Source organism: Heptranchias perlo, chromosome 10, assembly GCF_035084215.1.
Source record: "Heptranchias perlo isolate sHepPer1 chromosome 10, sHepPer1.hap1, whole genome shotgun sequence".
In the NCBI taxonomy this organism is placed as follows: domain Eukaryota; kingdom Metazoa; phylum Chordata; class Chondrichthyes; order Hexanchiformes; family Hexanchidae; genus Heptranchias; species Heptranchias perlo.
Genome location: NC_090334.1, coordinates 71,971,601 through 71,985,396, shown reverse-complemented (window position 1 = coordinate 71,985,396; position 13,796 = coordinate 71,971,601). Strand labels below are relative to the sequence as shown.

The window sequence follows — 13,796 nt, the reverse complement described above, 5'->3', positions numbered from 1 at the left end:
TTTGCAGAAGACAGTTCCAAACTTCTACCACCCTTTGCGAGTTTCCTAACTTCACTACTGAAAGTACCGGCTCTAATTTTTAGGCTATGTCCCCTAGTCCTAGACTCCCCAACCAGTGGACACAATTTCTCCCTATCTACCCTATCAGTTCCCCTTAATATCTTGAAAACTTCGATCAAATCACCCCTTAATCTTCTAAATTCCAGGGAATACAACCCTTGTTTGTGTAGTCTCGCTTTGTAATTTAACCCTTGGAGTTCAGGTATCATTCTAGTAAATTTACGCTGCACTCCCTCCAAGGCCAATATACCCATCCTAAGGTGCGGTACTCAGAACTGAACACAGTACTCCAGGTGTAGTCTAACCAGGACTTTGTATAGTTGTAGCATAACTTGTACTCCCTTGTATTTTAATCCTCTAGATATAGAGGCTTATTGATTATTTTCTATACCTGTCCATGACATCTTAATGATCGATGTACATGGATCCCTAAGTCTCTTTGGACCTCCACTGTTTTGAGCTTTTCACCATTTAGAAAGTACTCTGATCTATCCTTTTTAGGTCCAAAGTGGATGACCTCACACTTGCCTACATTGAAATCCATTTGCCACAGCTTTGCCCATTCACTTAATCTATTAATATCTCTCTGTAATTTTATGCTTCCATCGATGTTGCCTACAAGGCTGCCTATCTTTGTGTCATCAGCAAACTTGGATATGTGGCTCTCTATCCCGTCATCTAAGTCGTTAATAAATAGAGTGAATAGTTGAGGCCCCAACATAGGTCTCTGTGGGACACCACTAGTCACATCCTGCCAAAACTTCCATACGTAACTGTGAAGAGGATTATCGGGCGACTTCTGGAGGATACAGGTTAGTAGATTGGACAGATAGATGTCAGATGACATTTAATGCACAGAAATGTGGGGTGATACATTTTGGGAGGAAGAATAAGGAGATGACACGTACATTAAATGGTAAAACTTTAAAAGAAGTAAAGGGGCAAAGAGACAGGGGCTCAGATACATAAATCTTTAAAAGTGGGAGGATAAGTTGATTAAGCTATTAAAAAAGCATATGGGATCCCAGGTTTTACAAATAGGGAATAGAGTACTACAGCAAAGTGGTAATGCTAAACCTATATAATTCAATGGTTTGGCCACAGTCAGAATATTGTGTTCAGTTTTACTTTAGGAAGGATATCAAGCTAATGGAGAAGGTGCTGAAGAGATGCACTAAGATGATCTGGTAACTGGAGCGCATAAAATTAAGATCACCAAAAGTACAGAAGTTACAAAAGTGAGAGGTTAGGAGAATTTATCTGATGCAAAGGGGTGTTAGGTCACAGAATATCCTACCCAACCTCCAAAAGGGAAGCGGATAAATATTTGAATTTAAAAAAAAAAGGGTATGGAGTAAAAGTAGGGCAAAGAGACTAACTAGATAGCTCCTTCAGAGAGCGAACACGGATATAATGGGCCAAATTGCATCCTCCAGCATTGTAAAATTCTGATTCTATGATAAAGATAGTGGATATCAAAGTTTGATTTATCAAGACTACTCTATTTACAACACCCCAGTGAATGATACATGTTTTTAAATAGTCTAAATGGAAAACAACTTAAAGACTAGCCATCTGTTTGTTGCAAGGTAGGTTACGGGGTGGAGTGGGAGAAACTGGCTAAATCATACATTTAAAATTAGTTGAGCAATTTTCTTGGTCTTTCTTTTCTTTTGAAACTTCAGTCTTATATATATATATAAAATGAATATTCCACCTGTGTATTGTACACATTAGCAGAGAACAATTCGGTTACAAAAAACTACATAAGCATTTTTCAGTGTATAGCAGTCCTGGAATAAATTAATAATTATGTCTAGATTCAGTTGTGCAGTGAGTTAGCACACTGCCTTTTCTCTTCCCAGACTTTGGTTTAAATTTAGCCTGATGGGATAAAAGTTTCCCCTCTCTCAAGGATCCTACATGAAATGAGTTTGGGTAGTCTTAACCCCTGTTTCAAGAGCACAAAGTCTGCAGTGGAAAATTGTTTATACATTAGCGCTGGTAAGCTCACAAAGGCCACAAAGAAAATGGAAAAAATACACTGTTCAGTGGCAGCAATTGTGTTGAAGTTGGAGTTAAGGCACATCAGTCTATAAATTGCTGCGTGCAACATTAGTGTACGAATGCTCAATACCTTTGTGTGACATTACTTTGTTACTTTAATGGAGGCACTAATCAATGTAACAGCAGAACCATTACCAGCACCTGCTCTCTGAAAAAATGTCAGAAGTGATTACGATCTGAAGTTATTGAAATCATTTCACCCGAACTCATTTCACTTTACAATCTTCTGGACTCAATATTGATTTCAATAACTTCAGATCATAACCACTGCTGCCATTTTTTCAGACAGCAGGTACTGGTAATGGTTCTACTCTTGTCATTTACAGCTCCCCTAGACCAATCTTTTGTTTCTTTACTTGTCCCATTACCACCCTCCTTGCCTTGCATCATCATCCTTTTTTCATTTAATCACTCCTGCCCTCCAACTTTGCACAGACTTTCCCTTTTGTTCTTCCCTCCCCTCCCCTTGCTCTCCCCTTTTGCCTGGCTCTATATACTTGCTAAAAAACTGTTAAACCTTTAACTTCTTCCTGTTCTGACGAAAGGTCATCGACCTGAAACGTTAACTCTGTTTCTTACTCCACAGATGATGCCTGGCTTGCTGAGTATTTCCAGCATTTTCTGTTTTTATTTCAGATTTCCAGGATCTGCAGTATTTTGCTTTTGATTTTGTATTTTAATACTGTATGCAGTAATTTCTAGGCTATTGTTGGGTAGAGTAGATTGAAGTTTACTCTGCATCTGACCTGTGCTTTGTGGAAGAACCATTTCAGCATTTACATCCCTGATTTTGATAAACACAGATATTTACCAAAATAATAAAAATATAAACAATGGCTTTGTTTCTATGGGTTAAATTGTTTTCCTTGCATTTGATTTGTATTATGCATCTATTAAACAATACCATGATTAGCCAGTAGGTGGCAGAATTGCCCTTTGTAAGAAAATAGTTCATAAATGCTGCATTTGCTGGTAACTTCCAATTTCTAATTCAATGGAGGCATATGTGCTCATGTTCCTTCTGATGCTCCTGCTGCTCACCTATGAATCACCTGAGTTTGATCTTCTGTGGGAAACATCTTTTCCTCCCCTCACTAGACACAGGGGTGTATCCTTGGCCAATCCTTTACCTCACCTATATGCTGCATCTCGGTGCACATCGTCCACCTGATGTCCCACATCGTTCATCTGAGAAAGGAGGTAGCCTCCAAAAGCTTGTGAATTTAAAATAAAATTGCTGGACTATAACTTGGTGTTGTAAAATTGTTTACAGATGTTATTCTAGTTAGCGTAGAAGGTTTCAGGCCTCTGTCACATATGGTGCTGCAACTTGGTTTAATCATGTCTGTTGCCCAGTTATCTTGTAAAATTTCTGCCTACTGCACCTGGCATCTTGATTAGTCCAAAGCACCATGAGCCAACTTCATCTCGGCTCGTAACTTCTGTAAATCCACTATTGCAGCTGTTACTTGCAGCTTTATTGAAAAGAAACATTAACTGCTATTTTCCCGACCCTGGAATAGTCATTCATTCCAGTCTTTTAGCTTCTGTTATTCTTCTTTTCCAGTCCCCTTCTGTCCTGATGGCAAAGTTGGTAATTCTCCTAAAGAAAAAGCTGTCCTTTTCTGGCTCATTTCTCTTCAAGTTTTCTCTCAAATCACTCTATTGTGCTGTAGTTGATGCTTCCACCACTGTTCATATCCCTTCCACTTGTCATCCACTATCCACTCCCTTGCTGATGATTCCATTCTACATTCATCAATTTTCTTCAGCTTGCATGGCTTCAGTGCTCACAATCTCCCATCCTAGTGCTTGAAACACTATATTTTGAGCTCCTCCATGTGAGTTAATACAAACCTTGGACTAGATTCTCCATCTCTTAGCGGGTTTTCAAGAGTTTGGGACATCTGCCTATCCACATGATGTGGCCGCTAAACCTGCTCAACTTCTAGGGCAGCTTTACCTCTCAACCTCGCGTTACTCAGGGAGCACCTCGTAGAAGTAGTAGATTAGGAGCTAGAGCAAGTAAGGTAGCAGGCACAAAGGGCAGATATGTTGGTAAGGCAGTTGCAGTTCAAGTATATTGGAACCATTTCTTGAATTTTGTTGGGGAAAGCAAAAATTGTTTGGCCACGTAGACTTTAGAACTCACTTATGTGGATGGTTGCAACTTATGTGAGAGTGTGACTTCTGTATTATGGTGGCAAGGTACAGAAGTTTCTGGGAATGCAGGTCTTTGTGAAGCAGCTGTAGTGGTGGGGGTGGGGGAGAGAGACGAGGTAGTTTGTTTCATTTTTCAACTTTAATTTGGTGAAAGCATTCAGCTATAAGTTGCTGCCTCCTTTCTTTAGCTGTACACTCATGGCTCAGGCTCCACTTCTCTCCTTGCTGTTCACCCTCCTCATCATAATTGAGCACTTGAACAAATATGAGCTGATCAGAGAGAGCCAACATGGCTTTGTTAATGGTAAGTCAGGTCTGACTAATCTAGTTGATTGTTTTGAAGAGGTCACTAATAAGGTAGATAAGGGAATGTCTATGGATGTTATCTATATGGACTTCCAGAAGGCATTTGATAAGGTACCACACAAGAGATTATTAGCAAAAATGAGAGCGCACAGAATTGGAGGTAACTTTTTGTCTTGGGTTGGAAATTGGTTGGGAGATAGGAGACACAGAGTGGGGATAAGTGGTAGGTATTCTGATTGGCGGGATGTGACAAGTAGTGTTCCCAGGGCCCCAGGGATCTGTTCTGGAGCCTCAACTTTTCACCATATTTATTAATGACTTGGATGAAGGAATAGAGAGTTGTATATCCAAGTTTGCTGATAAACCCTGTAAGTAATGCAGATGGGAACAGGAAGTTGCAAAGGAACATCAACAGATTAGGTGAGTGGGCAAAACTATGGCAAATGGAGTTCAATGTGGGCAAGTGTGAGGTCATCCATTTTGGACCCAAGAAAGATAAATTGGAGTATTTTCTAAATGGTGAGACGCTCGGAACTGTAGAGGAGCAAAGAGATTTGGGAGTCCAAACACACAAATCATTTCAAGGTACAAAAGGTACAAAAAGAAATCAAAAAGGCTATTGGAATGTTGGCCTTTATCTCAAGGGGGTTGGAATACAAAAGGGAGGAAGTTATGCTTCGGTTGTATAGAGCCTTGATCAGAACCCATCTGGAGTACTGCATTCAGTTTTGGGCACCGCATCTCAGGAAGGATATATTGGCCTTGGAGGGGATGCAACACATACTCACCAGAGTGATACTGAGACTTAGAGGGTTAAGTTATGAAGACAGATTGCATAAACCTGGCTTGTATTCTCTTGAGTATAGGAGTTTGAGGGGTGATCTGATCAAGGTGTTTAAAACGTTAAAAGGATTTGATAGGGTAGATACGGAGAAACTATTTCCTATGGTGGGGGAAATCAAGAACAAGGGAACATAATCTTAAAATAAAAGCTAGGCCATTCAGGAGCGAAATAAGGAAGCACCTTTTCACACAAAGGGTAGCAGAAACTTGGAACTCTCTCCCCCAAAAGGCTATGGGTGCTAGGGGTCAATTGGAGCTTTCAAGAGTGAGATAGATAGATTTTTGTTAGGTAAGGGTATCGAGGGATATAGAGCAAAGGCAGGAAAATGGAATTGAGGTGCAGATCAGCCATGATCGAACTGAATGGCAGAGCAGGCCATAGGAGGTGAATGGCCTACTCCTGTTCCTATGCTCATATCCCCTTCTGCTTGAGGAAGTGCTAATCCTTTCTGCTTCACTCCAAGACTCTTTAATCTAACCTCTTCTATATCCTCATCCTTCTCCCCTAAAGATTTATTTTCCCTTCAATAACTCTTAACTCCCTATGAAGCCCAACTTCATTAAGACTTCGGTTCTGCTCCCATTTCTGGGGAGCTCCTTTGGGACCGCTCTCATACTCCTGGTCAAGAAAATAATTTTCAGATATAAGATTCCTCTCTCACATATTGCTGCCAATTTATTTCCCTCTATTTGAACTTTTCTCTATTTTGTTGATGCTGCTATGATCAGTGCACCTCTGAACTTTGCTCTTTTATTTCTTTTAAGCTGCAAATATGCTGTCTTGTGCTGAATTAAGTCTCCCTGCATTGTCTGCCACTTTACCTCATTCTTTCTTAAGACCTTAAATCTGTAGAGGGAATTTTACCTGGGTATGGGATTTGGGCTGGGGTGGTGGACTGGTCAAGTGTCAAATGCACCTGACCTCGGCAGCGTGAAGCCCGAGTGCTTTTAACTCCCGAGCCCCAACTGCATGCCAATGGTCAGCTGTCCACCTGAAACGGGTGGAAAGCACGCAGGCCGGTGGGCAGGAGCGGCTGTAGTCTGTAGGCCACCGACTGGCACTAAGAGAAGGATCCTGTGCAAGAAGGTTACGTCATGGGAGTGGGTGGGGGGGGGGGGTTTGGGACGGCCTTACGGGAGGGAAGAGGGGAGCAGAGGAGGCCTAAACTTTGTTTGTAGTCCCTGATCATCTACTCCTGGTCCTCCTGAACCCACCTTCTCGCTGCCTTCACTTGGTGGGAAATCTGCAGCAGATTCTCCACAGTGACTAGAGTTAAATGCCCCAAATTTAACTCCGGGCGAGAGTTCATGGGAATGGCAGGGTGAGTGATAGGCTGATGTCGGGGACCCCGGGAGACAGTCCCTGCAGTCTGTTAAGTGTGTCGGGTGGGGGTGGGGGTGGGGGGGGGGAGGGGTTTGGCAGGCAAGCGTGGTTGGGGGAGAGGGGGAGCCCAGGGCAAGGGCAGCGCAACACTTCCTTGTAGGGACCAGAGCAGCCCACAAGGAAACATAAAAAAATAAATTTACTCCCCTTCTTGTCTATTTTGTGGGCCTGCTCCTATGTGGCGCCAGGCGAGGCCAGAAATGAGCACTGAACGCAAGACAGCATGTTAAAATGGTGTTGGGGTCTGAAAGATGTCATCATCGGGGCCTCCGACGCTGTCTAAAATGCACCTACTAAAATGCACTGGGTACGAGTGTGGTGTGAAGGTGAGTAGCAGGCTGCCACGATTTTAACCTCCCACATGTCCCATTCTCATTGGGAAGTTAAAATCGGGGCTAAAAATGCAGTTGTAGCGCGATGACATCATTGGATCCCGATCTGCACATTTAAAAAAGGATCCTGCTAACTTCAGGCGGGTGCCTTTGCCTCCTGCTCAGAGCAAGCTAAAATTGAAGATGACGGGAACCAGGTGGGACACTGGCGGTTAAGTCACCCGATCGATTTTAACTGTCTATCTGCTTGGGTGGGTAGGGTTAAAATTGCCTCCTGTGAAACCTCTTACCTCCTTCACTCTTTCCTTCCTGCTTTAGGTTTTTAAACCCAATCATGGTGCGCCCTAGTCAATACTTCCTGATTTACTTCATTTCGTTTTTATTCTTTTCAACTTTAGTGCTGTTCTGAAAAATGGGCCTTTGCCCTTCGCCTAGGTTTTTCAATGAAAAAATATTTTGATTTAACTCTTTTTTTGGGGAAGGAAGGAGAAAGCACTGTGTAAGCAGCCCATTTTAATTCAGTCGGTTTAACTGGTTTAAATAAATACAGTAAAGAAAAGCCACTTTTTGTACTTTGGGTATTTGTTATTATGTCATTGAAATGTTGTACGTTACTACTGAACAGTTCTTTGTTCAATAAATGCTTATACAGACACACAAGGGGAAGTCTTTCCACTTTGGTATTCCCGGCACATGCCAGGAGCACATACTGGGAAATTGCGCACTTCCAGCCCATGATTTACCATCCAAATGAATGGAAAATCATGGGCCGGGATGCACAACTTCCTGAACTTTATGAACTGCATAAAAAAATGCAGTTAAAATTTGTATATAGATTTACACCACTTAGAGGCATTTTATTCAGATATATAGAGAGATTTATGTTGTGTTAACAGGCACTGTATTTCAAACTATGCATTTATTTTAACTATTCTATTTGCAATTGCAACTACTTTTAGATTCCAAAGTCGTTCAGGTTAATTTGAAGCCTCAAGCCATGGGTTTTAGTGCTTCAAGCACCATTTCAAAAATAAGCAAAGTTAAATTTAACCTTTGTGTATTTAATAATGTTTTATTATTTCTATAGAGCGCAGCTGTTAGCTGTGATATGATTTATTTTGTTCTGAGGGAGTGCTGCATTGTCAGAGGTGCCGTCTATCGGATGAGATGTTAAACCAAGGCTCCGTCTGCCCTCTCAGGTGGATTTAAAAGATCCCATGACACTATTCGAAGAGGAGCAGGTGAGTTCTCCACGGTGTCCTGGCCAATATTTATCCCTCAACCAACATCACTAAAAACAGATTATCTGTTCATTATCACATTGCTGCTTGTGGGACCTTGCTGTGTGCAAATTAGCTGCCACATTTCCTACCTTACAACAGTGATTACACTTCCAAAGTACTTCATTGGCTGTAAAGCGCTTTATCTGTCCTGAGGTCATGAAAGGCGCTATATAAATGCAAGTTCTTTCTTTCTTTACTTCTTCTCCCCCAATTTAAACATTATTTTTCTCTAATCTCTAGTTTCCACACTGCCAACACACTATTCCCTAAATGAGAGGGAAGGCAGACAACCTGTGTTTAGCCAATCAATTGGAGCTGCATGATCTGGTGTAACTTGCACTTTCATTTTTCTTCCATCCATTTGGAGGAAAATGCCTCGTCTCTCTTCTCTTAAAAGCAGTTACTTAAGTTGCAGTATGATTTAAATGCTAACAGTGGCCCTCTGCTAATCACTGAAAAGCAAATGTTCATGCATGAGCATGCATATTCCATTCAGAACCAAGCCCAATCCAGTCCTCAAGTTCTAGCAGCAATACTGGATAGCAATTATAATTAGAACCTTTTCTAGAGGAGCGCCGCTGAAGCCAATTATAACACTCCCACTGTCACACTTGCTAAGATTTGCTAACTCAAGAAAGACCAGGTTTAGAATCATATAGAATCATAGAAAGGTTATAGCATGGAAGGAGGCCGTTCAGCTCATCGAATCCACGCCGGCTCTACGCAAGAACAATCCAGTTAGTCCCACACCCCCGCCCTTTCCCCGTAGCCCTGAATTTTTTTTCCTTTCTAGTACTTATCCAGTTCCCTTTTGAAGGCCATGATTGAATCTGCCTCCACCACCCCGTCGGGCAGTGCATTCCAGATCCTAAACACTCGCTGTGTAAAAAGGTTTTTCCTCATGTCACCTTTGGTTCTTTTGCCAATCACCTTAAATCTATGTCCTCTGGTTCTTGACCCTTCCACCAATGGGAACAGTTTCTCTGTATCTACTCTGTCTCGACCCTTCATGATTTTGAATACCTCTATCGCAACCGTCTCTGTTCCAAGGAGAACAACCCCAGCTTCTCCAGTCTATCCACGTAACTGAAGTCCCTCATCCCTGGAATCATTCTATTAAATTTCTTCTGCACCCTCTCTAAGGCCTTCATATCTTTCCTGAAGTACGGTGCCTAGAACTGGACACAATACTCCAGTTGTGGCCAAACCAGTGTTTTATAAAGTTTCATCATGACTTCCGTACTTTTGTATTCTATGCCTTTATTTATAAAGTCAAGATCCCGAAGGTCTCAACCTGCCCTGTCACCTTCAACGATTTGTAGATATATACCCCAGATCTCTCTGTTCCTGTACCCCTTTCAGAGTTGTGCCCTCTAGTTTATATTGTCTCTCCTCGTTCTTCCTACTGAAATATATCACTTCGCATTTTTCTGCGTTAAATTTCATCTGCCACGTGTCCGCCCATGCCGCAGCCTGTCTATATAATCTTGAAGTCTATCACTATCCTCCTCATTGTTTACTACCCTTCCAAGTTTTGTGTCATTTGCAAATTTTGAAATTGTGCCCTGTACACCCAAGTCCAAGTCATTAATATATATCAAGAAAAGCAGTGGTCCCAGCACTGACCCCTGGGGAACACCACTGTACACCTCCCTCCAGTCCGAAAAACAACCATGCACCACTACTCTCTGTTTCCTGTCCTTTAGCCAATTTTGTATCCATGTTGCTACTGCCCCCTTTATGCCATGGGCCGCAATCTTGATGATAAGCCTACCTTGCGGCACTTTATCAAACACCTTTTGAAAGTCCATATACACCACATCAACTGCATTGTCCTCATCTACCCTCTCTGTTACCTCATCAAAACAATCTATCAGGTTAGTTAAACACGATTTGCTTTTAACAACTTGGAACATTCCTGGCCTATATACCCACCAAGCCATTGTCTCCACAGGTTGGTGAAAATATATCCTGCATAGTGCATAGTAATGGAATAAATAGATTTGTAAAATACTCGCTGCTTTCTGTAACTGGTAACAATGGGAACCCAACTGTACAGAACAACTTCCTCTAAGTTTACTAGCTTAGATTTTCTGTTCTTGGCATAGTTTAAACAGTATGGCTATTGCTCAGTTTCAGACAGAATAAAATGGAAGTTTGCTGTTTGCATCCAACTTTCCAACATCAGCTCAATAACAGCTTCAGGTGCAGATTTTGAAGGATGCAGGGAGCACACTACTGATGGAAACAGAAAATTGTAGGCAAGTGAAATTTAAAGGGGTGGGCACAATTAAAGGGGAATTTCAGAATAGCCTCTAAAGGCATCTCAATACATTAGCAACCTTAGTCGAGGCTGAAGAGCTAGGGGAAAAAAGTGACAAGCTAAAATTGACGTAAAAAGAAAACTAAAGGAGAGGGCATGAATCTACAAGCAAGTGATGGAGCAGCCCAGCATATGATCCCTTTTTGATGACCGCTGAGGTGGAGATACTGCTGCATGAGGTGGTCGTGAGGACGGTGGTCCTCTATGCTACTCCATGACACCACCCCCAAAGATCAACATTGCAGCATGCCTGCAAAGAGGTGGAGCCAAGTTTTAAGCCACAACTGACTGTTACTGTCGCTCGATGTGTCAGCTCTATGGTCAATCCAGTTGTCTTTGCAGCAAATGGCACAGCACAGCAACTGGCTCTTTGACCCAGATCCTGATAAGACAGTTCCTTTTGGTCATTGCTAGCTAGATGTGCCTGGGCTAGCAGAAATGCTTGGTGGTATCTTGGTGGGTGCCACCAAACAGGTTACGCTGGTTGTTGATCACCTTCACGTGCTTTCTTTCATGCAGTGCCATTGGAAGCATGACATACAGTGATTGGGGTGCCTCTGTGGAAGCATCCAACATTATGGTTAGTCAGGTATTCACTCATCTTAGTGGTACCATCGGGTCATAGGAACAGGAGTAGGCCAGTTAGCCCGTCAAGCCTGTTCTGCCATTCAATTAGGTAATTTACTCCATTTACCTGCCTTTGTCCATATCCCTTGATACCCATACTTAACAAAGATCTATCTATCTCTGTCTTGAAGATTTCAGTTGGCCCAGCATCCACAGCCTTTTAGGACATTGAGTTCAAGATTTCCACTACCGTTTGTGTGATAAAGTGATCCCCGATTTCACGCCTAAATGGCCTAGCTCTAATTTTAAGATTATGCCCTCTTGTTTTGGATACTCCCACCAGAGGGAATAGTTTCTCTGCATCTACCCTGTCGAATCCCTTAATCATTTTAAATACCTTAATTAGAACACCCCTCAACCTTGTAAACTCAAGGAAGTACAAACCAAGTTTATGCAACTTGTCTTCATAATTTAACCCTTTAAGCCCCGGTATCATTCTGATGAATCTGCAATGTCTCCCTTCCAAGGGCAATATATCTTTCCTGAGGTTCGGTGCCCAAAACTGAACACAGTACTCCAGATGGGATTTGACCAAGGCTGTACAACTGTAGCATCACTTCATCACTTTTCAATTCTAATCCTCTTGAGATAGAGGCCAACATTTCATTAGTATTTTTCATTACTTTTTGTACCTGTGGACTAGTTTTTAGTGATTTTTGTACATGGACACCTTAATCCCTTTGTTCCTCCACAGCTCCTAGTGTCTCACCATTTAGAAAATATTCCAATTTGTCTTTCTCAGATCCAAAGTGGATTAGTTCACACTTCCCCACATTGAACTCCATCTGCCATTGTTTTACCCACTCACTTAGTCTGTCTATGTCCCTTTGCAACTCCCTGTTCTCATCCACACAACTTACTGTGCCTCCTAACTTAGTGTCATCTGCAAACTTGGATATACAACTCTCTATTCCTTCATCCAAGTCATCAATATATATGGTGAAAAGCTGAGGCCTCAGATCCCTGGGGAACACTGAAGCACCGATTCTCTGATCTGTGCTACTTTCAAGCACAGCTGGTAGCAAGGACTTGATGAATTTACCTTAATGTACAAATTTTCAGGATTTTGTTGTTTTACGTATTTAATGTTCAATTTAATTTTACTGAACCTGCATAAATGCAGCAAACCAGGTAGTACAGTGTGTGTTAGAAATATGGATTAAGTGCCAGAGAGGCATCTTTAAAATCCATGATGTGGTCTCTAGTTTCCAAGCTGAAAATTGCTAAATTGATTGTTATTTCTGCACATTACAGTTGAACTTACCCATTATTGCACGTGGGCGGCACCGGCCTCTTGCTGGATCAAATTCTTCATTCTCATCCACACACACACAGAAAAAGGAACCTTCAAAATTTTCACAGAGAGCTGTTCCACAAACTCCATTCATCATCTCGCATTCATTAATATCTGAGAAGGAGAACACAATTATATTTTAATTAAAAATATATATTTACTCCCCGTCCTTTAAGTGTGTTGTTGATTTTCCTCAAAATTTACACACTTCCCCTTGGTATAAATTATCCACTTTAGAATAGCAAAATCAAAACATGTTGGATAATATTTACAATCCTTTAAAGTAATTTGTGCTGGTTGATCTCTAACAAGGAACACTGAGATTTGAAACTAATTTGTTGTTTAATCCCTTTCCTGCTCTTGCTGGTCCTTTGCAATCAACTGTAATGCTTTGGGAACAGTGATTGTATGCCCATTGTAGTGGGAATTCGGTATCTTGAAAGACAAGCAGCATGCTTCCTCTGCTGCAGTAGGAATGTATCACCTATGACGCCTTGCAATCATAGAATCATACAGCACAGAAGGAGGCCATTCGGCTGATCGTGCCTGTGCCGGCTCTTTGAAAGAGCTATCCAATTAGTCCCACTCCCCTGCTCCTTCCCCATTGCCCTGCAAAATTCTCCTTTTCAAGTATACATCGAATTCCCTTTTGAAAGTTACCATTAAATCTGCTTTCACCACCCTTTCAGGCAGTGTATTCCAGATCGTAACAACTCAGTGCTTAAAAAAATTTCTCCTCATATCCCCCCTGGATTTTTGCCAATTATCTTTAATCTGTGCCCTCTGGTTACCGACCCCCTTGCCAGTGGAAACAGTTTCTCCCTACCCACTCTGTGAAAACCCTTCATAATTCTGAACACTTCTATTAAATCTCCCCATAACCTTCTCTGTGATGAGGTTTTCCCTTAAGTATCCATTACACTGGCAATATCAAGCTGAACTAGTCTAATGCATGTCTTCCGTGCAATAGTGCATGGAAGCCACTTACCCTAAATAGTAACTCATCAGGATTTGATAAATGGTTGAAAAATGTGCAGTACTCATGTCATTAATATTGACACTAGCCGCAATGCTTATATTATTTGTTAATCTGCATTATCAACAGCAACTTTCA

The 13,796-nt window shown here is 41.7% G+C and overlaps 1 protein-coding gene across 1 annotated transcript in view; it reads right to left on the bottom strand.

Moving 5' to 3' along the window:
- The window catches only part of LOC137326682 (latent-transforming growth factor beta-binding protein 2-like), a 607,725-nt gene that overhangs the window by 29,780 nt on the left and 564,149 nt on the right, over nt 1-13,796 (bottom strand). The window contains exon 29 of the mRNA XM_067992000.1: nt 12,653-12,796. Coding sequence (XP_067848101.1) covers nt 12,653-12,796 — 144 coding nt within the window. The remainder of the gene's footprint in view (nt 1-12,652; nt 12,797-13,796) is intronic.